Below are 20676 nucleotides of genomic sequence, written 5' to 3' on the forward strand. Positions count from 1 at the left end.
GTTGACAAGCAGGTATTCTTTATTGCGCCGCCGGGAGACACGGGGGATAGCTCCTCCTAACATGTACCCGTATTGCTATACATGACGTTCTTATATAGTCACTGGGCACACATACATATTCCTGAGGCTACACATGAATTACATACTTTTCCAGAAAGTTTCTCACATGCATACAAAAATGTGATGGTGGTCTTTAAGGGTCGTTTACTTCTCCCAACAATCTTCATAACTTCTGGCAATCTTTGAAGCACCAACTTAATTAACATTACAGACATAGCAATCATCCTGTCCTTCTACTTATCAGTTAGTTTAACTGTGCCCACCCTGGATATCTGCTAGTCCCAGATACTCCCCATCCCCAGGTCCTGTTTTTCTATTCTACTTTTCTTACACTTTTTGTACTAAGGTCCTAAGGACCTAAAACTATGTCAACTGCCTTCAAGCGCCGCAGTTATTTTCCATTACAAAGCCATCAAACTTAACCTTACTTAGAACTGATTACATTTTGTGCCTCCTTGTCTCAGGCCAAATTTACTTTGCAACAAGTGGTCATAAGTGCCTCAGTATCAGTGATGTTGGCCTTGGTATCTAAACCTAGCAGGAAAAAGACATAGTTTGTCAGCCCCACAGCAGAATGATATTCTGGCAAGAGCCATGAGAGCAACTCTGGCTTGGTCTCCTGCCAAAGGGAGAAGGTGGCAGCCATCCTGAGGCACACTAATGAGCCCAAGGCTCAGAAATGAGGGCAGAGCAGCAAGGCTCTAGGTTCTAGCAGCTGCTAGGTAAGAGCACAAGAAGTCACAGAGGATTGCCATTTTTTTCAAACTAGGCTTAGCTTTAAAAAAGCTTGGGAACAACGGCTCCATTTTAAGTAGCATGGAAAAATGGAAACGTGATGATCCCAGATGCCCTCCTTGCTTACAGCAGTCTGAGGCTCAGATAGAAGCAGAGTTGTCTAATTTTTAAGAGGCAATCATAGTGAGTTCTCCTGGCTTTCCCCAGAAGTGCCGCAACTTCCGTAACTCTTTAGGGCATTGTATCTTATTTTACTATATAACAATATATAGAAGATTATATCATAACTTAATGATAGAATCATCTATATTTCTTACTTACAGCTTACTCAGACCAATACTTTCAAACGTGAAAATTAATTTAAATAGGAAGCCAAAAGCAATTACGAGAAGTGTATAATTCATGAAACTGTCTTTATAATTAAAGAGATGATGGAGTACATCTCAAATTCTAATTTATGTATTCTACTGTTAACAATCAAGGTATTTTGAAAATGCCTTGCTTTATTGCTGAACAAATTTAAATTTCTTTCTAATGGCCAAATTCTACTTTTCATATTTGCATTCAATACAACCTACTGCCATATTAGCTCTCCTATTACTAACGAACCAGGCTGAAAGGAATTATTTTAGAACTAAAAACACTGAGAATTGTTCTTTCTTAGTAAGTTTTGGAAAGCTCCTTCAGCGTACTTTTCATAAAATCAATTTTATTTTGTGCTGGATCAGCTTTACAAAAAAACAATCCCACAAAAACATTCATGAGGTTTGTTCCAGTCATTGTTAGAACTATTCTCAGAACCAAAGAGTATACAATGGAACTTTTTTTGCCATTTTCTTTTCTTTGCATAGACTTTGAAGTACGGATATCTTAACTGTATGCCTACCAGTGATCCTGCTGTACTGATTTTATTTCTATGAAATCAACAGTATTTTGCACTTTAACACTGCCTTCAACTGTGCAAGGTAGGAAAACCACATTACACAATTTTCTTGCACTACAGGAGGTAACATGATTTCCTGAGGCAATGAAAACAAGGCCCTTGAGGCAGATCTAGATCATAGTTTCAAAATGAAGTGTCTCATTGGTTTTCAGGATTCTTCTGCATTTTGGTTTGGCAGTAGGGTAGATTATTGGAAAACGATTTGACATCTTCAGGTATCTGTTAGCTATTCAAACTATGCTCACGTTGGTGCAACAAAAATGAGAGTTTGAATAAGAATCACTTAAAGGATAGCAGAATTATTTATTTTTAAAATTGCAATTTTTGTGTGGTAGCTGAGCATTGGAAAAAGCCTTTGAAAATGGTATTTTTTAGCAAAACGCTAATAACACAGGTTAAAAAAATAACATTTGAAATAGTAAAAATTCTGGTCACTGTGAAATAGAGGAAATGTTTATTGTAATAACGCTTTAAACCAATGTAAAATCCTCTGACCCATTACCTATTACAACAGATACCAACAAAAGACACTTATCTACACTGTATTTTACCTTTGAAAACTAATGGGCTGAAACTGCCAAGATCTGAATTACTTCTATAGTAACACTTACATGAATAAGGACTATTCATGGAATTGTCACGAGCAAATCATGTCAAACCGATCTAATTTCCTTCCACTCTGTGGTTACGAGCTTTGTAGGTGGAAGAGAAGCAGTAGATGATTTTTTGTATCTTTAAAGCTTGAAATAAATCTCACACAAGAACAGAAACATGGCTTTGATGAAACTTCCAAGGAGTGGGTGTAAAATGGCTGGAAAACCAAAACTATAACCAGAACAATTATCAGTGCTTCAGTATTAGTATTAAAAAAACCCAACAAAGAAAACCAAACAAGAAAACAAATCAGGTGGCATCTGTCCCAGCTACAGGTCTCTTTGTTCTTTTAATTAATGTCCCAAATGATGAAATTGTATGTATTTATTTGCAGAGAGCAAACACATAAAGGACCAAGTTCTTGGCCACCCATTGTGTGGATGAAGAAGAGAATTCAGAAGACACCGACCAGCTGAAGGAGTGCCACAGCGAAAACGGGAACGAGAGCCAGCGGGGACAAGTGCAACATTGTGAGGAATAACCCCTAACCACTTCGTAATACGTATGGTCACCCGGTATTTTCCCCTTGGGCCCAGTTTTCTTACAGACAGCGGCAGAGAGCTGCTTTCTTGTGCTGCGGCTGTTTTACAGTGCCACCGCTCAGCACTCTATTCGGGAAGGCGCTGGTCTCCATTGAGGCTCGCAACCGCAGCCGTTCTCTCACCACAAAACCCTCCACCTCCAGCACGGTCTCCTCGATCCCAGAGCCTGATGGGTCCGCTAACAGAAGCCCGGCCAGGCTTAAGGGGCGGGCCGACGCGCGGCGACACGGCGCCATCTCAGCGCGCCGGGGCGGGCCGGCGGCGGGTATGGGGGCTTCCGCTTGGCGCTGGGCACTGCGGGCTGCCAGCTTCCCTTTCAGCGGCGGGAGGACTCCAGCGACGCCGCGGCGTCACTCAGGCCGCGGACCCGCCGTTTGCACCGCTCAGTTTGCCGACTCCGTGGTGAGTGAAGCGTGAGCTCTGCGCCGTGCGCCGGGCTCGCCCTGGGGCGGAAGGGGAGCGGGATGGCCCTGCCTGCCGGTCGTGAAGGGTCGGGCTGTCCGTGGGTTTGAGGGGGATTCCCGGGGGCCCAGGAGGCAGGAGGACATTGCGGCCCAGATCCGCTCGAGGTGCCCTGTCGTGCTGTGCCGCGGCGCAGGCGGTTCAGCAGCTGCTCCGTGCTGTGGGGGTACGGCCGCTGCAGCGTTAGTGGCGCGGGGCGGTCTTCGGCTGAAATGGCGGGACGGAGCAGGGGAACGCGAGTCCGTCTGGTTTTTGCCTGGACCCGGGTCAGTTCTGTGGAGTCGCGCGCCACCTGTGGTGGTGGTAGAACTGGGCCTCCGGGTAGCGGGTGGGATGCTGCCAGTATCGGTGCAGACTCCTGTCGTGCGGAGTGCCCGCAGGGTGCAGAAGAGCTGTCGTGGACCTCTTCCGAAATAACGGCTCGGGGGGACTTGAAGCAGCGAACCGGCACTCGCACAGATGCCTCTGCCACGGCTTAGGAGGGACAGCTTTCTGGAGAGCTGCCTTGGCTCCGTCGGCGGCTCAGCACCCAGTGCTTCGCTGTCTTCGTTTTTAGATCTGAGAGTCGTGCTTGAAGCAACTGTAACGTAAAAGGACAGCTAGGTCTAGCCTGTTTTTTAAAGATTCCAACTTTTTAAGTGGTGCTTTGGTTTATTTTAACACAAGCCATTTTTGTTTGTTTGTTTATTTGTTTATTACTTGTGTTAAGATCATATTTAACTGTTTGTCTAAAGAAAATGCCCGCTGGGGTGATTTTTAAGCAGGCCCCATTCCGGCCAGCCTGCCTGTGAAACAGGCTGCATTTAGGAGAAACTACGTGGTTTTGGACCCGCAGTGAAAATTTCTTAGCGTGCAGGTGGGTTCTTCCCTGTCAGCTTTCTCAGCGAGAACTGCAGGGTGGTGCATTTGTATTCCCTTGGTTTCTGGTTTTGTTAGTCCTCAGGCTCCAGGGATGAGGCTCTAAGGGACAAACGTGCCCGGATCCTGTCACGCGGGCTGCCGAAACAGAAGCCCATAGAAGGAGTGAAGCAGGTGGTGGTCTTGGCTTCTGGAAAAGGGGGAGTTGGAAAATCAACAGCAGCAGGTAAGATTTGTTTGTTTACTTCGAACATTCTGGAATATTTGGGTACTTGTCAATTACCTTGGAATTGAGTCCCACTGACACAGCCGTTCACCTCTGTTAAGTCCCATTGCAGCCATTGAGAATCTCTCTGGGTACCAAGGTATTGGCTTTAAATGAGATGCAAATTGAGCAGACAGTTTTGAAGCAGTATCTTCCTAAGAGTGCAGTGCTGTCCCAGGACAGCTTGCTTTCTTAAGTGATGTAAGCTCAGGTGGAGGGTATCATATGCTGATGCAGTGATACTGTTCCTTCTTCCCTAGCAATGTAGGTGTGCCTGTAGAGTGCTCTTCTGTGCTATGTTGGCAAAGTCATGTGCTCTGTAGGGGATACTGATATTTAGAAGGTTTAAAAATCGAGTCTCTGTCCAATTATCTCAACTACTTCTGTACGCATTTCATAAACAAAAGGTGAAGCAGTGGTTATAAGTCACACAAACTGATCAAAGCCTTGTGAAGCACCTTTAACTCCTCTCTCAGCCCCACCATTAGGTGCTGAATCAATTTTTCTATAACTGTGCAGTTCCTAGGTGGTAGAGCAAGGTAGTACACGGGTTACCAGAACTTCAGAAATTTACTTGAATTTAAAGATGACGTTGAAGGTAAACGTGTTTGAAAAGATCTTTGTAAAGTGTTAGAAATTTGTGTAAAAAGCTCTTCCTTAGCATCTAGATCGGAAAAGAGTCATTCTTTAGTTGAATGTTATCTCAATTTGCTGTGATAAACACATTGATATAGCTATTATTTCTCATTTTTTGGTTTGTACTTCAGCCATGCTTTAAAAGGACTGTCTGAAAAAGGAAAAAAATACTAGAACAGCAAACATCCATAGTAAGAGTAACTGTACTTAAAAAAAAACAAAGCGGAAATTATTTCTTTCTGTACATAGGATAGACATATATACTGTCCTAGTCATAGGATACATGTAGCTGAACAAAACCATGCAAAACAGTCAAGACTTGCATTTCTTAATAATGTACCTTTTTGTTGATGGTTATAATTAATATGCTGGTTGTTTCAGGTTACTGAAAATACCAAATATCTGCTTATAAACCAACAATTTACAAAATGAATGTAGTTTGAAAAGTAAATTCAGATTATCCTCCTTGTGTCTGCAAGAAAATGTGCTAATTTAAGTTCTGCTAACTGGCATCTGCATGTAATTTGTGCATATCTGTAATTTGTACATGAAGTATGATGCATGTCATTAATAATCCTTTGAGCTGGGAGTTCGTAACAATGCATTTAAAAATGAAAAATCGAGGTTCGACAAGCATTAAATAAGAGTGTTGAAATGTAAATGAAGCATTCAGATGTTGCTGTTTTGGACAGCCTTTTGTTACGGAGCATATTCATTTGTAATATTGAGAACAAGTCTAGATTCCTGTTTATTAAAATGAGAATATATATCATGGTTTGAATGAGCAGCTGAAGATCAAATCACTCATTAGCAAAAAGTATTGCATGGCATCATTGCTGAAGGATGTACTTAGAATGATGTTCTTCGTAATGGAGGGTTGTGGGAAACATGTTTGGTGACAACTCTGCTGACTCATTTCAAGAGCAGGACTTGAAAGGAGGGACAGGTGCACCTCTAATTCCTAAATCATCACAGAAAATATAATCAGTCTTATTTTCTGCATCTCTCAGAAGGACTGTCAAGACTCTTCATATTCTTTCCTTCAGTGCATTTATGTTTATATTTCAGTTGCTCTAGGTCTCCATTTCAGGACAGGTGGGTATGCATTCTGGTCAGGTTTGTCAGGGCCATTCTTCAACCTGATGAGTGACTATTGCATTTAGCTTTCATATTGTATTCTCTGTTGCTTCTAGCATTTTTGGGTTTTCTGAAATCAATGTAGTCAATTATTAAAAGAATATTTAATGCATGTTTAAAAATTTTGGTTGATTTTTTGTTGCTTTTTGTTTGCCTAATGTGTTAGTATGTTTGTTCCCTGTATCTTTCCTGTGAAGTTTCTGTTGTATTTATTCCATCTGGCCAAATGTTGGTGGGGTTTTTTTGTTTGTTTTATTTTTGTTTGCTTATTGTTTATGTTCCCCCAGCAGTATTAACTGTATTTTATTTATTTATTCTTTCTCTTTCATGTTTTTATTCTGCATGTAGGGTGTGCTCATACTGAAACTCACTTTTTCAAGGTAAATGCTCAAATCCACCTGTTCGCCTGACCAACCCAGACACAAGTCCAGGCTTTGGCGAAGGTGCTGATACTGTTAGTTCATTCTTTTCCAGGACTGATGTCATGTTTCTTTGATTCTGTGCTTTCCTTACTTGTTAAAAAAAAAAAAGATACTCTGTTTCTAAAATCCACTTACAATAAGATGTAAGTATTGAAAGTTATCTTTCAGAGAGTTCGTCTTAGTTATAGGTATCTTACTGATGATGCAGATTAACCATGTCACAGATGTAGACACACGTTCAGCAGCCTCTGTACATGTCTGATTATGGGCCAAGAAGTTTTATTTGTACTGTTAGTTCAGTGTTCTGAGAATTCAACTGTGCTATTCCTAGGCTGGTTTGGATTTTGAAGTTACAAAGTCCAAAATGAAAAAAAAAAACCGTTCTCAGACTTGTACTGATTTCAGGACATCTCCTTGTGCATCATTTTTCATACTGGTTGGCTGGCTTAGCATGGATGGAGATACCCTGCCGACTGTTCTTGGAGATTGCTGTGAAGTTTTAAAAAATAATTTAAAAAAAAAAAAAAGGTTATATTGAACTTCAGGAATGTATCTGCTCTGCTTTTCTGGACTCCTGGTTATGGAAACTTACTTGTTAGGGCCAACATAGAATCATAGAATAGCTAGGGTTGGAAAGGACCTTAAGATCATCTAGTTCCAACCCTCCTGCCATGGGCAGGGACACCTCACACTAAACAGTGTCAGCCAAGGCTTTGTCCAACCTGGCCTTGAACACTGCCAGGGATGAAGCATTCACAACCTCCCTGGGCAACCCATTCCAGTGCCTCAGCAGCCTTACAGTAAAGAACTTCTTCCTATATCCAATCTAAACTTCCCCTGTTGAAGTTTGAACCCGTTACCCCTTGTCCTGTCACTACAGTCCCTGATGAACAGTCCCTCCCCAGCATCCTTGTAGGCCCCCTTCAGATACTGGAAGGCTGCTATGAGGTCTCCACGCAGCCTTCTCTTCTCCAGGCTGAACAGCCCCAACTTTCTCAGTCTGTCTTCATACGGGAGGTGCTCCAGTCCACTGATCATCCTCGTGGCCCTCCTCTGGACTTGTCCCAACAGTTCCATGTCCTTTTTATGTTGAGGACACCAGAACTGCACACAGTACTCCAAGTGAGGTCTCACGAGAGCAGAGTAGAGAGTCAGGATCACCTCCTTCGACCTGCTGGTCACGCTCCTTTTGATGCAGCCCAGGATACGGTTGGCTTTCTGGGCTGCGAGCCCACACTGAAGCCGACTCATGTTCATTTTCTCATCGACCAACACCCCCAAGTCCTTCTCTGCAGGGCTGCTCTGAATCTCTTCTCTGCCCAACCTGTAGCCGTGCCTGGGATTGCTCCGACCCAGGTGGAGGACCTTGCACTTGTCATGGTTAAACTTCGTAAGGTTGGCATCAGCTCACCTCATAAGCGTGTCAAGGTCAGGTTAGGTCCTATATTGTGTCTCTGCACCCTCTTGGAACTGGTGGTAATACAAAGACAACAGAGTGCAAGAATCAGGTGGGATTTAACAGAGAAGATGAGGTGTCCAGCTAGATATCAAGCTAAAAACCTCAGGTTTTCCCACTAAATTATTACTGCTGTGTCCCATCTTTCCCTTTGATAATCAAATATCTTTTATTGACGAAGTATTGTGGATCGTACTTTAATTTTCACCCATGGTAATTTTGTAGGAAGACGATGGATGCAGAAAGTGGTTTTAAGACAGTGTGTGGAACAGCTTGCTTCCTTTGTGCCCCTTCAGACATAAGCTGCAGTTGATTTATTTTTTTTCTTTTTTTATTTATTACTGTTTTGTTGTTTTTTCTTGTTATCTGTGATTTGTAGATTGGTCTCCAAGTTTCAGAGGATTAATTTTCCACTGATCAATTCAGGGAATGGTTAATCAAACATCTGTTTAAATAGCAAGCTGAAGAATAAAATCTATATGCTTTCTCAGCTTAGGAGTAAACAGAGGCTGTGTGCCTCTTAGGGAGATTTTCTTTGTTCATCTTCTCACCATTTTGTTTAAAGGAACTTATCTTTCTCAATACCAGGTTTTTTAAGGTGGAATCTGGGTCCCTAGCTTGTTCTCAGCACCTTCATACTTTTCCACAGAACAAGGCTGACTCAGTTTGCCTTTCTTAAAAGGTTCTGTGGGCTGATACACAGCAATGTGTAAAGAAAAGAAAAGATGTTACCTAAGAAAGAAGTGTGTGTCTGGTGGTGTATTTTCTGTTGTGTTTTGTGGTTTGTTTGTTTTTTTTTTTTTTTTCCCCTTCTTTTAAAACATGTTACTGCTTGGATTAACACAATTACTGTTTTATTATGCTGAAGCTTAATAAGATGTTTTCCAATATAATTGAAGCTCCTGAGCAATTAAAAGATAGCATTTTTTATGTGTGTTTTTTAGTTATGGGAGTTAAGTATTGATGGAAATGTAAAAGCTGTAAGCAAACTCACAGTCTTTTTACTTGCTTCACCCTGCTTTTCTGTTTCTTTAGTTGTTACAGATGCTCTCAGGATAAATGAGATTTTGTTTTCTGACATAAAAATCAAGTGAAAAGCATTACACATTATTCCAGAAAATATCCGTGTTTAATATGCCATAAGAAATCAAAAAAAGGGGTATGATCATGTCTCTGGTCATTGTACTTTGATAGTGTAGATCAATACTTACCTAATTTCTAGTTCTAAGAAAGTTCACTAGAGGTGGTGGTGAGGGTTACTGTTGGTAGGGTTATTTTATAGTGTCCACTTTTCAAAAGTCGAGTGGGTACCTCAGAATTTTGTTTCCTAATGTTATCCTTTGGCAAAATACTTAGATTGTATTTTTATTTTTCAGTGTACTCTAGAAACTCAGAATTTGCAAATTGTTGCAGATGAGCTTGAGTATGTTAGCCTGTTAGCAAACATGGAGTGAGATGGGGGTGCTGCTGCCACTTAAACTAGCAATATTGTAGAGGTGCAACCAGCTAAGAGCCAAGATGATGAATGCAATGATTAAGTATGTATCTTGTTTTTTATCTTGTTAGTGGTGATAACATTGATAGCAATGGTAATACTTAAGAATTAAATTTTCTTGCGCCTAATTATTTTTTTTCCTCCTTCTTGCAGTAAATATAGCCCTCGCCCTAGCAGCAAATGATCCGGTAGGTGAACATCTAATTAATGTGAAACAAGCATGTGTGTCATAATTAAAATGGTTACTGCTGGCGGCAGTCGCATGCATTAAGTATTTACTCTGACAGTTAATTTCTTTACATGTTTTTCATGGACCTTTGAGTTTATTTGTTTTTATTTTATCAGTACCATGAATGACTTAGTAGCTCTCATCCTTCATCTGGGTTTGTGTGTCCTTTCCCTTGTGTATCTCTTAAGTTCAACTGCAGTTCTGCAAGGCTGTGTAGGCATAGTAGAGGATGTTTGTGCAGGTTGGACACACATAATAAATAATTAAACTCTATCACTTCAGAGCACTAAGTTGAAAAAAATATGAGTAAGTGCTGGATGGTATCCAAAACATTTTTTACAGCTGTAAAGATTCACTTTTTCTGGAGAAATTAATGTGTAAATAAACTTTATAAATAAACAGCTGAGAGGGAAAAGAGCTGTGTATCTTCCCTAGAGCTTGGAAATACATTATTTGAGTGACAAAATATTGTTGGCCAGTTTGGTATTGTTCAAACTGTTATTTGGACTATAAATGGACAGTGGGAATCATTCAAGTATAAAACCAGCAGCTCTTTGTTCTGTCCACCCACTGCTGTAAACTGGGAGTAGTGCCATTTTGTACGTTTATTGCCACAGAGGTAAACTTGGAAGCAAGCTTCACTTTCTGTGTAAGGGTGTAGTATATAATGCATATTTTGTACTTGTAAAGCATTAATTAAATAGAAAGTATCCTCAGGTACTTTAAAGGTAGCATCTTTTCTTGCAAAAGATGAGTAAAAGAAAACAGGTAGAGGGAGTGAGGTTTATATGAGATCTGCACACTTGCTCTAGGAATTTTATAATAGGTTTAAAAAAAAGTCCATAAACTCAGACATACTTGATAAGGGAGTGTTTAAAGCTGTTATATGAAATATGTACTGTTTGTAATAGCATCTGATCTTGATATTTCACAGTTTTTAATTCTGTGTTTTAAATAGGCTGCTGGAGTAATTTGATTTCAGAGAAAAATCTATCATCTCGAAAAGCAAAGCTGCTTGAATGGTTCCTTCTAATTAACTTTAAAACATGGCATTTGCTGTAATACTTTTACAGAATGAATGTGATCCTGCAATGTGATCTGTATTGTGTCAGGGTCATTGAGTAGTTCCACGGAAACCATGTCAACTAATTGCACATAACTTTCTGTACCAGTTTAATTGTTTTTAGAATTGTGCCTGATACTTTTCAAACATCCAGTTTTGTGCATTGTTCATGTTTAGATAAAGCATCTCTCAGTAATTCTGACATACGCAAGTTTTGGGATTCTGCCCTTTGTTAGGAGTCAAGTATCTGTCTTTAAACATAATAATGTGATACACTGCTTCAGTAGCCCATTGAAACACTTGTAAAGCACACAAATAAGAGAGACCATAGTCTAGAATGAGTGAAGAGGTTGTTGCTGGAGTTATTTGGAAAATCAGGGACTGAGAAATAATTTTAAATTAAATTGAGCCAGTGAAGTTAAATAAACACAGAATAAGCTAGTAATTTCTGATGTTATGATTATGTAGTGGTATGAAATTGGAGGCCAGCATCTGGAGGATGTTAATCAGTGAAGAGCAGCTGAAATTGATGACATAGCTGTGACTTGCATACGCTGATGGTCACAAGCTGGCAAGCTGCTGCCTTGGTGCAATTGTACATTGTATAGTTAGAGAATACAAAATTCAGGTGGATTGAATAAGCTTAACTCTATGTTTGTTCATGCATTGATATATATATATATATAAAAACATAATGATGACATACATCATATTTATGTTTAATCTTTGGGCTTCAATTTGCTGGTGTGTTTATTTGCATACTCCCATTGATTTCAGCTCACAAGTTTTGTGAGTCAAGGTTATGAAAGTAGTATCTTGGGGCCTTGGTCCAGGCTGGGATTGTCCAGTGCTCTTGAGTTGTAGTTGTAATATTTTGTTTTGTTGTGGTGAAATAAATAAAGTGGTTGTTTTCCAGAGTCCATTGGTGCCTTCTGCTGAAGTTTATAGTGAATTTCGTTGATCTCAGATATGCAGCAATGGACCTCTTAATTTTGCTTTTAATAACTACTGATTGTGCATCAGCTTCATGTGGTTTTCCTTCCCTTCGTTGTTATTGTAAGTTCACCTCCCTTCTGAGGAAGCAGTAATATTGCTGTTAGTTGATTAGAGCATCAGGAGCCTCCTGCAGCTTCATTACAGTCCTTATGTCTCTTATAAGGCAAATACAGATTTATAGAAACCGTTTCTTGATGTACTGCTTAAAGGAGGAATGAAAGGGCTTATGAAGAAAGGTGGGTCACCATGACAATACAGATCTGTGCTTCCTTCATTAGATATAGTCTCTTCCTGTTACAAGTTCAGTGTTTGTAACTAGATTTTCAAACCAAGTAGTATACCAGAGCTAAATGACTTTAAAATAATGTTGTCTTCTGATCTTTCAAGTGTTCTTTTCCTAAGATTACAGGTCACAGGCTATTGAGAACAATGTTTTCTAGTGAGGGATATCTGAGGAATATGTTTTCAGAGGAGATTGGATTAGAATAGATTCTTGTTGCTTTCAGCAGCATCTGTGACATCGTATTGTTGTTTGATAATGTCATAAGAAAGAAGATTAACAGTCAAAGCATAAGGAATATTTTGTCCTCTTGATAAAGGAAAGCTTCTTTCCATCGTCTCTTAAAAGTCTACTTAATATAGTTAAAAAACCAAAACCCCACTGTTTATGTAGATAGTTTTTTTTTTTTTTCCCCCACTTTTTTTCATGTGAAAGCTTTTCCAGCTATACAGATTGTTTGAAATATTAAGGCATCGACAGAGCCTTGGACATTGTCATTGGCATACAGTGTTGTTGGCAGAGCTGTGAGTAGAATTCAGGAGTTCAAGACTTGCATGCTGGTGCTCAGTCTGTTTGGCATATTTTTGCCTCATGGTTACAGAATAAATAAGACAGGATTTCATTTAGATGCCTAGATACCACGTCCAAGACAAAGTAGGTTTTTGGGAGAGTTTTGTTTTGGTTTGTTTTTTTGGGTTTTTTTTGTGCAGTGCCAGGGAAGCAAGCCTGCATTAGAGGGCAATGTCTTATCCCTTTATGGAATATTAGGGTTTTGGTACCCTGGGTTACCTGTTGTAGCTGGATTAAGAAAGAATTGTGTAAGCTCTTGGGCCTGTACCAAAATCTATAAATCTATACAGTGTTCTTTTTGTGTTAACTTAAAATTTTGCCCTTGTGTCCTATTTTTAATTGCTTGCGTAGTTTGACAGCTGATTCTTCTCATTCTTTTGATGCACTAGCAGCTCCCCTAGGAGCACTTGGGAAGAATTTTTGGGTTTCATGCCAGGACGATTCATATTCAGACTAGAATGACTGTTTATGAAAGTTGCCTGGCCAGAGACAATTTATTATAGTAGAAACAAGTTGAATTAATAGATGGCAGCAATAATAGGATAGAGATTGCTTGTTTATGAACAGAGTATTTTAGTGAGCAAACACCAGCTGTGCATGACTAAGGATGGCAAAAATCCAGTTGGGAGGCTGCATGCTTGTGCTGTCACTGTTAGGCAAGCTCCCCAGTCAGATTTCCTTTGACTCTCCTTTTCTTTCCAGGAAGATTTACATTTTTCCCTATCGGATGAAATGGTTTTTACGTTGCAAAGGACAGAGGAGCAAGTAACACCATAAGGAAAAAATTAGCATGTAGGCGTAAGCAAGTGACTTCTGCTTGCAGTAGTGGGGGACGTGGTTAAATGCATCATTTCTAACTATTCCAGCCTAACTCTTTGTCAGGGGATTACTAGGTCAAGCTGACGAGGACCAACATTTGAAATACAAAATTTGAAATACACGTGTGAGTTATCTTAGGGAGTGGCCTTTGTTTTCTCAAGCAAACCCACTGGTTGCTGAGCAACGTAGTATTTCAAATGGAAGATCATCCATGTTTGCGTCCGCGTGCAGGCGGTCAGGGCAGGCTGGCAGCAGGGGGAGTGCGGGAGGCCGAGCAGGGTCCTTCTGCCCTGGCGTTTCGTTTAACCTCCGGTACTGAAAGGCCAAACGCATTGTCTTGTGATGTAAATAAAGCTGGAGAAAGTTGATGATTAGCTACATAAAAAACACTTATTCAAACAATATCACAGTCAAAATGTCACAACGCAGGGTTTGTCTTTATTTTCGAAGCAGGAAACTCGTGTGTATATCAACCTACTATGTGCTTACATGGTTAAGAGGTTTCTCACTAATGCATAGTAGGTTATAGCATAGACATTATGTAGTTGTGAGCAGAGTCTTCGTGTAAATTCACTGTTGTGGTAATAAAATCAGTTTTAATTATTTCAAACTGCATATTTAATCAAACAACACACATTAATTTTGAAGCTACTCAAAATCCACTCAGCCTATTTTCCTTACATTCCAGCTTTTTTCAAATATTTAGTTCTTGCAATTAAACTGTTTGTATACAGGATAATACTGAATTGCTGCATTAATAGGTAATGTATATACATTTTTTTCTGGTAAGGAAAAAAAATCCATATGGGGGGAACAAACAAGTCTAGAAGAATTTAGGCAATAATGGGCTCCTTCACTGAATAATTGTAGAATGAAGGCAAGTTCTGACCTGTTTTGTCCTTCTCCTGTGCAGCTTTCCTAATTATTAGGGTTTGATTTCTTAACCTTTGTTGCTTAGTGAATCAGAAGACTTTAATTGCTATAGATAAGGTATGCATGCTTGTTACTTAATGCTAAAAAGTGTCAATAAAGCTGGAGATGCCAGTTAGAATTGATTTGGGTTATTTTGCAATGACAGGTCAGCTTCTAGATCAGCTGAGAAAATGAGAGAAGAAAGCTTGAAAAATCTTACTGTTTTCCAAGTAAAAAATGAGTAAAATTTAAAATATTTTTAAACACAGGCGACTAAAAAAGTAAAAAAAAAAATAATTCTCAAATTAAGCATACATTCATTTGAATAAAATAAAACATTTTTGAAGCATTGCATGTAGGTACCTGCAATCCTGAGTCAGTATTACCTGCATCCTGAGTCTTCAAGTCATTGAAAGCCTAGTTCAGATGTCAGAGATTGATGTGAAGGGTGGAGCAAGTTTACAATGATTTTGCATGCTGTGAAAGCGGTGAGGCATCTTGTTCAGATGTGGTAATGTTTGGGATTCTGTTTTGCATTTTGGTAATTTATTTGTAAAATTGTGCTGTCTGTTATTTTTCAATAGGAAGAAGAGATGGCTCTGGGGAGACTTTAAAGTAGCCTCCTAGTAACTAAAGGGGGCTGACAAGAAATCCAGAGAGGGACTTTTTACAAGGGCATGTAGGGATAGGACAAGGGGCAAGAGCTTCATGCTGAAAGAGGGTGGATATAGATTAAATATTAGGAAGAAATTCTTCCCTGTGAGAGTGGTGAGGCACTTGAACAGGTTGCCCAGACAAGTTGTGGATGCCCCTGATTTGAGCAGCCTGGTATAGTGTAAGGTGTCCCTGCCTTGGCAGGGGGTTGGAACTAGATACTCTTGAAGGGCCCTTCCAACCCAAACTATTCTATGATTCTGTGAGACATAATGTGCAAGAAGGCCAAAAGAGGTTGAATTCCTGGTGTCTGATTATTCAGAAAACTGACTAGGAGTTACTGCAGCCTTTTGTGGAAAAAGTGCCAGAGAAGTTCTGTAGCTGGCAGAAAATTAGATGATCTTCATATGAAGGAAAAAGGCTTTCAAACCAGTGGAAGAGTGAGTGTTTAAAACAAGTCTACATTTCTAGCATACAGACTTAGGAAACTGCAGAGGTACTTTATTGGCTTTAATCCAATTTACAGCTAGGCACTTAAATAGCGTGCAGTTGAAAGAGTTAGAGAATTAGGGATTAAAAGATGGGTATTCAGTGTGTCAGTATGTCAAACGAGGAACCTAGAGCCTATCCTGATTTTAAGTTCTCTTTTGTCCTGTGTGTTGCTGCTTGCAGTTTGGGATTAGCTCTAAGTCTATAATGAAATTAAAAGGGTAAATTGAGAGTCCTGGTGATGGATTAAGATCACCAGCTTTAAAAATAACTGGCACTTTCATTTATCAAAGCTGTTTTTTCTGTCTTCAGAATGGGCTGCAGGTGCTAAATCCTGGGAGCACTTCTAGTGTAGGGAATCCTTCACCATATGGAATGATATGTCATTAACCTGTGCCTTTACCCCCCTCCAGGATGAACACCAGGGAATTCTGGAAGTCTGCAGAGTTTATTTCAAAGTAAAATATCCAATAATGTCCAGTGGGGATACATATGCCCTAACAAGTATTTAAAAAAATTAGTAAAATAAGTAAAAATAAGTAAAATAAGTAAATTAATGCTGTCAAAGAGTCTCTGGATGTTTAGCACTAACGTAGACTATGTTAAGTAACCACTATTTATAGTAGCTTTTTTGTGAACTATTTTTTTTCTGTTTCTTTTTTTTTTTCTTCTTTCTATGTTGGCATAAAGTCTTTTGTCAGCCTTGTTCCTCAATAAAGCATTTGGCAACTTGGAAGAAATCAATGAATGTCACCAGATTCTCCCCTGAACACAGTATTGTGTGTGGGGAGGTCCTCTGTGATATATGAATGGAACTGGTTGCGTTTGGTTGAAAAACCTGTTACTGGAAAACGTAATTGATTTCATAGTTAGTATTACCTGAAAGACAAAAAGGGGAACCTGCATAAAGAAGGTATATTAGAGAGACCAAACAACTCTTAAGTGTTTGCTGATATAGTTAACAGGAGGAAGGATATGGATAATTTTGTCATTAGTGTGGGCCTGTGTCATCTGTACAAGGACCAGGTGTAGTAAAACTCCTCTGCCTAAGAATACAACCAATAGCAATTAAATAATTTTGAATCTGCATAAGGAAAAGCAAAGGAGGCAAAATTTACTGGGTTTTTTTTTTTTTTTTTTTTTAATAAGACCTCTCTCTGCCAGTGTAGAGGGACTGTGTCTGATAGGGTCTTCAATAACTTAATTTTAATTATCTCCCCAAAAGATTTTATTACAGTTAAGTTCAGCGCTTGAAAATCATTAATTCTGGTTATAAATATCTTGCACATCTCTGTCGCTCACAAGGCAGTGGCCAAGTTCAGAGGCTAAACTGAACTTTAATTATGTTGAGAATTTTGCAAGGGAAGTTAAAGGAAAGGATTTTTTTTAGTGAGGTTATCTATGACTGTGATTTGTACAATGCACAAAACGAAGCTGTAGGATTCCCATCTTTAAGGGATTTATGCAAGAATATCTTCTTTATCTATTGATGAAGCATTTGTTTTTCTTGTAAATACAGCATCTGTACCTAGTGACTGAAAACTGTAGGTGAGAGAAGTTTCTAAACTGGAATGAAAACTTTGCTGTGTTTGTACTGGGATAAGAAATGTGGTGATTATATAAATGTATCTTATGCTGAATATTTGTCAGAAATGTTTAGAGAGGTCTAATGGGGCAAATCAGTATCTTGTTGAGAAAATTAATGGTAATGAAGTAAAAAGGATGATATGGTTGATAATATAAAAGCAGAAGATGAAGAGGAGTTATACTTCTTATACAGGATAAAGGACCATGGTAATTTATTTTTTTTTGTGGTCTTGTGCTCACCAGTGGTCAGATGAGACCATGACAGCTAGCACCAACACAGCAGGAGGAGAAATCCTAGCAGTAGTTTAGCCTGGGGGGGCAGAGAGCATTTAGCTAGAGAGAGGGGAAGCCTTAAAAGGATTGATAAGAAGGCAGATATGAACATCAGTGAGGGTTTAAGTATACTTTTTGCTGAACAGACCAAGAGAGTGCCAAGAGAGTGTTAGTACTATATTTATTTCCAGTTTTGTGTTCTCTCTGCCTGATGGAGTATCGCTAAGAATCTTACTTTATATGAAGGGGTTGATAATCCTGCATGTGTTAGTTTAGTGTATGAAAAACATACAGTAGCTTACAGTAATGTGAAAGTATTTAATTAAAGCATGTGGGAATGGTTACATTATCAGTTTAAGCTGTTCAGAACTTGCAATAAGGCAACTAAAATACAGGTCTCTAGAAAGTATTTTCCAAGTGTAGTAAACTTGAAGATTGATTCAAAGATTTTTCCACAGCTGGGCAGGTGGAGGGAAAAAGGCAAATGTTAACTTAAGCTGTTTTGAACTTGGTTATAGCTATGCCAGCTGGAAAGATGGAATGCTGTTTATGTAATAGCACAGGATAGAAATATTTTTATAAGGTGAAAATGCAGTCATTAGAAGATGGTGGAGTTGTTGCACCTGAATCCTTTTCCTGCAAAATGCTGAGGATGGCTGTAGCAGTGGTGTGTGCTGTGCCCTAAAAAACACTTGAAAGCAGGGGACTTAGACTTGCTGGGATGTGCATTGAGTGCCGTATTTCTGTCTACCTAACACTAGTATTACTTAAGAAAAAAAAGCAATTCAGCATCAGTATGAGATGTATATGTATATCAAAATAATGTCAGAGGACATCAGAGGAATCCTAGAGCTTTTTTTCCCCCGGTTTTTTTTTCAGTTGCCTTTTTGCTCCTGCTTGTGATCCCCTGTAATCTGTTCCTTCTGTCCAGATGTTTTCTAGCTTGTCTGATGTTATGCATGTTTTTCAGGGTTTGATTCAATACAGCATTATTTTGAAAGAAGTACAGATTTATACAAGGTGTGGGTTATATGGGTGAAAACACTATTAACATTTAATTGGGTTTTTTAATTATTGTAACTCATACATCTGAATTAAACATTACTCAGAATGTGAAGTATCTGGTGTTGGTAATTCTGCTTAACAGTTTCATGTGGTAGCATCCAGGTGTGTGAAAATTATTTTGTCTCTTGGGGTTCTAAACCATTATAAATGCTGGAAGAGATCATCTGGACTGTGCTGAGCCTGTTTTAAAAGATCCCTTGGTAGCTGCCATTAATGCTTTTCTAAGATAATTAAACCTTGAGTAAAGGGTTGTTACTGCTATTCTAGGGATGCTTACATACTGCAAATGGAGGGATAGCTGGGAGAATCAAAACTGAAAACCTTAGCTTATTGGGCTGATGCTTTCTGCATAAGCTGCTATTTTTAGGCAATATGAACTCTTTCGACTTAACACGTTCAATTGCTTAGTGAAGTAAAAAACATACCTGAGGCTATCTTTAGTGAGGCTCTGCCAGTGATTTAAAGAATTTTCAAAAGACTTTTCTCCTATAATCCTGTAGAAAGCACCATGCTTACAGGAGCACTTTTGCTTTCATTAACATGAGTTGTAGAAACTGGAGAATCTATTATTTTTCCATTTGAAGACAACTGTTTTATTGAACGACATCCACAAACAAAAGCAATGCATCTGGGAAATGGACATCTTCCTGAATTTTGAGGAAGTGAGTAAAATTTTTTTCTTTTTTTTTTCTTTTTTTGAAAAAACAGATTTATTGTATGAGCTTGAAACAAAGATCAGCTTTTTAGTTTGAAGTAGTAACTGAATTTGAAAACTCCTCCTTGGTAATTGAGGGATATTTTTCTCCAGTGTGCCTGCATTATTCTTAATTTCAGGAAATTTGGTATGCTTGCAGATACATTCCTGCTGACTCTTAGGAATAAGTGGTCTGTAGTGGTAAAGATCTGATTATGCCCAGAAGGTCACAAAGTCAATCTAATTAATCTAGTTTATCCTAAATCTTCAGTTCCTTCAGGCTGAAAACAAAACTGTAGTGAGTTGTAAGATCACTGTGGTTAGTCAGTGGGTAGTCATGATCCTTGCTGTGGGGGGAAACCCTCAAAAAATTGAGGGAAACTATGTCAGTCAGGTTTAAAACACCATGTAGGTTTTTCTGCAAATATTTACTTTTATTTGAGAAGAAATTATGTGGTACAGCCCCTAGATGATGTTTTGATGGGTTTGATTAGCTGCTGGTACAGATAAAGGGATTGAGTCATGAATCTTTCTGATCTGTTAAAATATGCATTTTGTGCAAGAACAAAGAAGCTCTAATACTGTTGTTGGTGTCTTTGAAATCTAACACAAAAATGGGTCTTTTCAATCTTTTTGAAATTGCAGTTTTCATACAGTAGGCAAAAAATAGAATAATGTGTCGGAGCAACTCCTGAACATTTTGTAATAGTTTTAATAAGGTTATACAAAGAAAGTATTGTTAAAAAAATCTAAATTAATTCATATAATTACACATGCTTTGCTCTCTTCTATAAAAAAGTATTTTGAGTAATTGAACCCAAATTTGGTTGATTTTTGTAGTAAAAACTTATTTTTGAAAGTACATAGCTTATATATGGTAATGCAGTTTTTACTTCTCGGTTGTAAAATTTAAGATGCATTTGGCTTATATTAGGTAAATTTAACACTTTAAATTGTTCAGCTGTTAAGGATTTCTTCATGGTTCAGTATCAACAGAGTGAAAAAAAGAGAACAAGGAAAAAAAAAAGAAGAAAGCAACCACCACATAAAACTCTCCAAACTTGAATTATTATGTATGTTGTAGTAAAAAGGGCCAGTCCTGCTTCTGGGGTATCTAGGCTTCTATGAGTTGGTTTCGGTATCTTATTTAAAATTCAGAATTATTCAGAAGTGGTGGCCTGAATACCTGGGGTTTTAATCCAGGTGCATTTCTGTTAACAAACAAACAAACAACAAAAAAACCCGCCAAACCCAACCAACTAAACCCAAACCAAACAAACCCAGACCCCCCAACAAACAAACAACCCCCCCAAAAAAGACAAAAAACGACCCCAAAACAAAGCCAAACCCCAAACCAAAAAAACCCCAACAAGAAAACCC

At 38.9% G+C, this 20676-nt stretch overlaps 1 protein-coding gene across 1 annotated transcript in view; it reads left to right on the plus strand.

The window, feature by feature from the left end:
- Positions 1-2896: 2896 nt before the first annotated feature.
- NUBPL (NUBP iron-sulfur cluster assembly factor, mitochondrial) overlaps positions 2897-20676 on the plus strand; it is a gene marked incomplete at its 5' end in the record, with an annotated part of 88767 nt that continues 70987 nt past the window's right edge. Inside the window, 4 exon segments of the mRNA XM_080618594.1 lie at positions 2897-3176; positions 3179-3336; positions 4333-4480; positions 9819-9853. Coding sequence (XP_080474720.1) covers positions 2897-3176; positions 3179-3336; positions 4333-4480; positions 9819-9853 — 621 coding nt within the window.

The sequence above is a fragment of the Psittacula echo genome (assembly GCF_963264785.1).
Source record: "Psittacula echo genome assembly, chromosome: 5".
NCBI lineage: Eukaryota > Metazoa > Chordata > Aves > Psittaciformes > Psittacidae > Psittacula > Psittacula echo.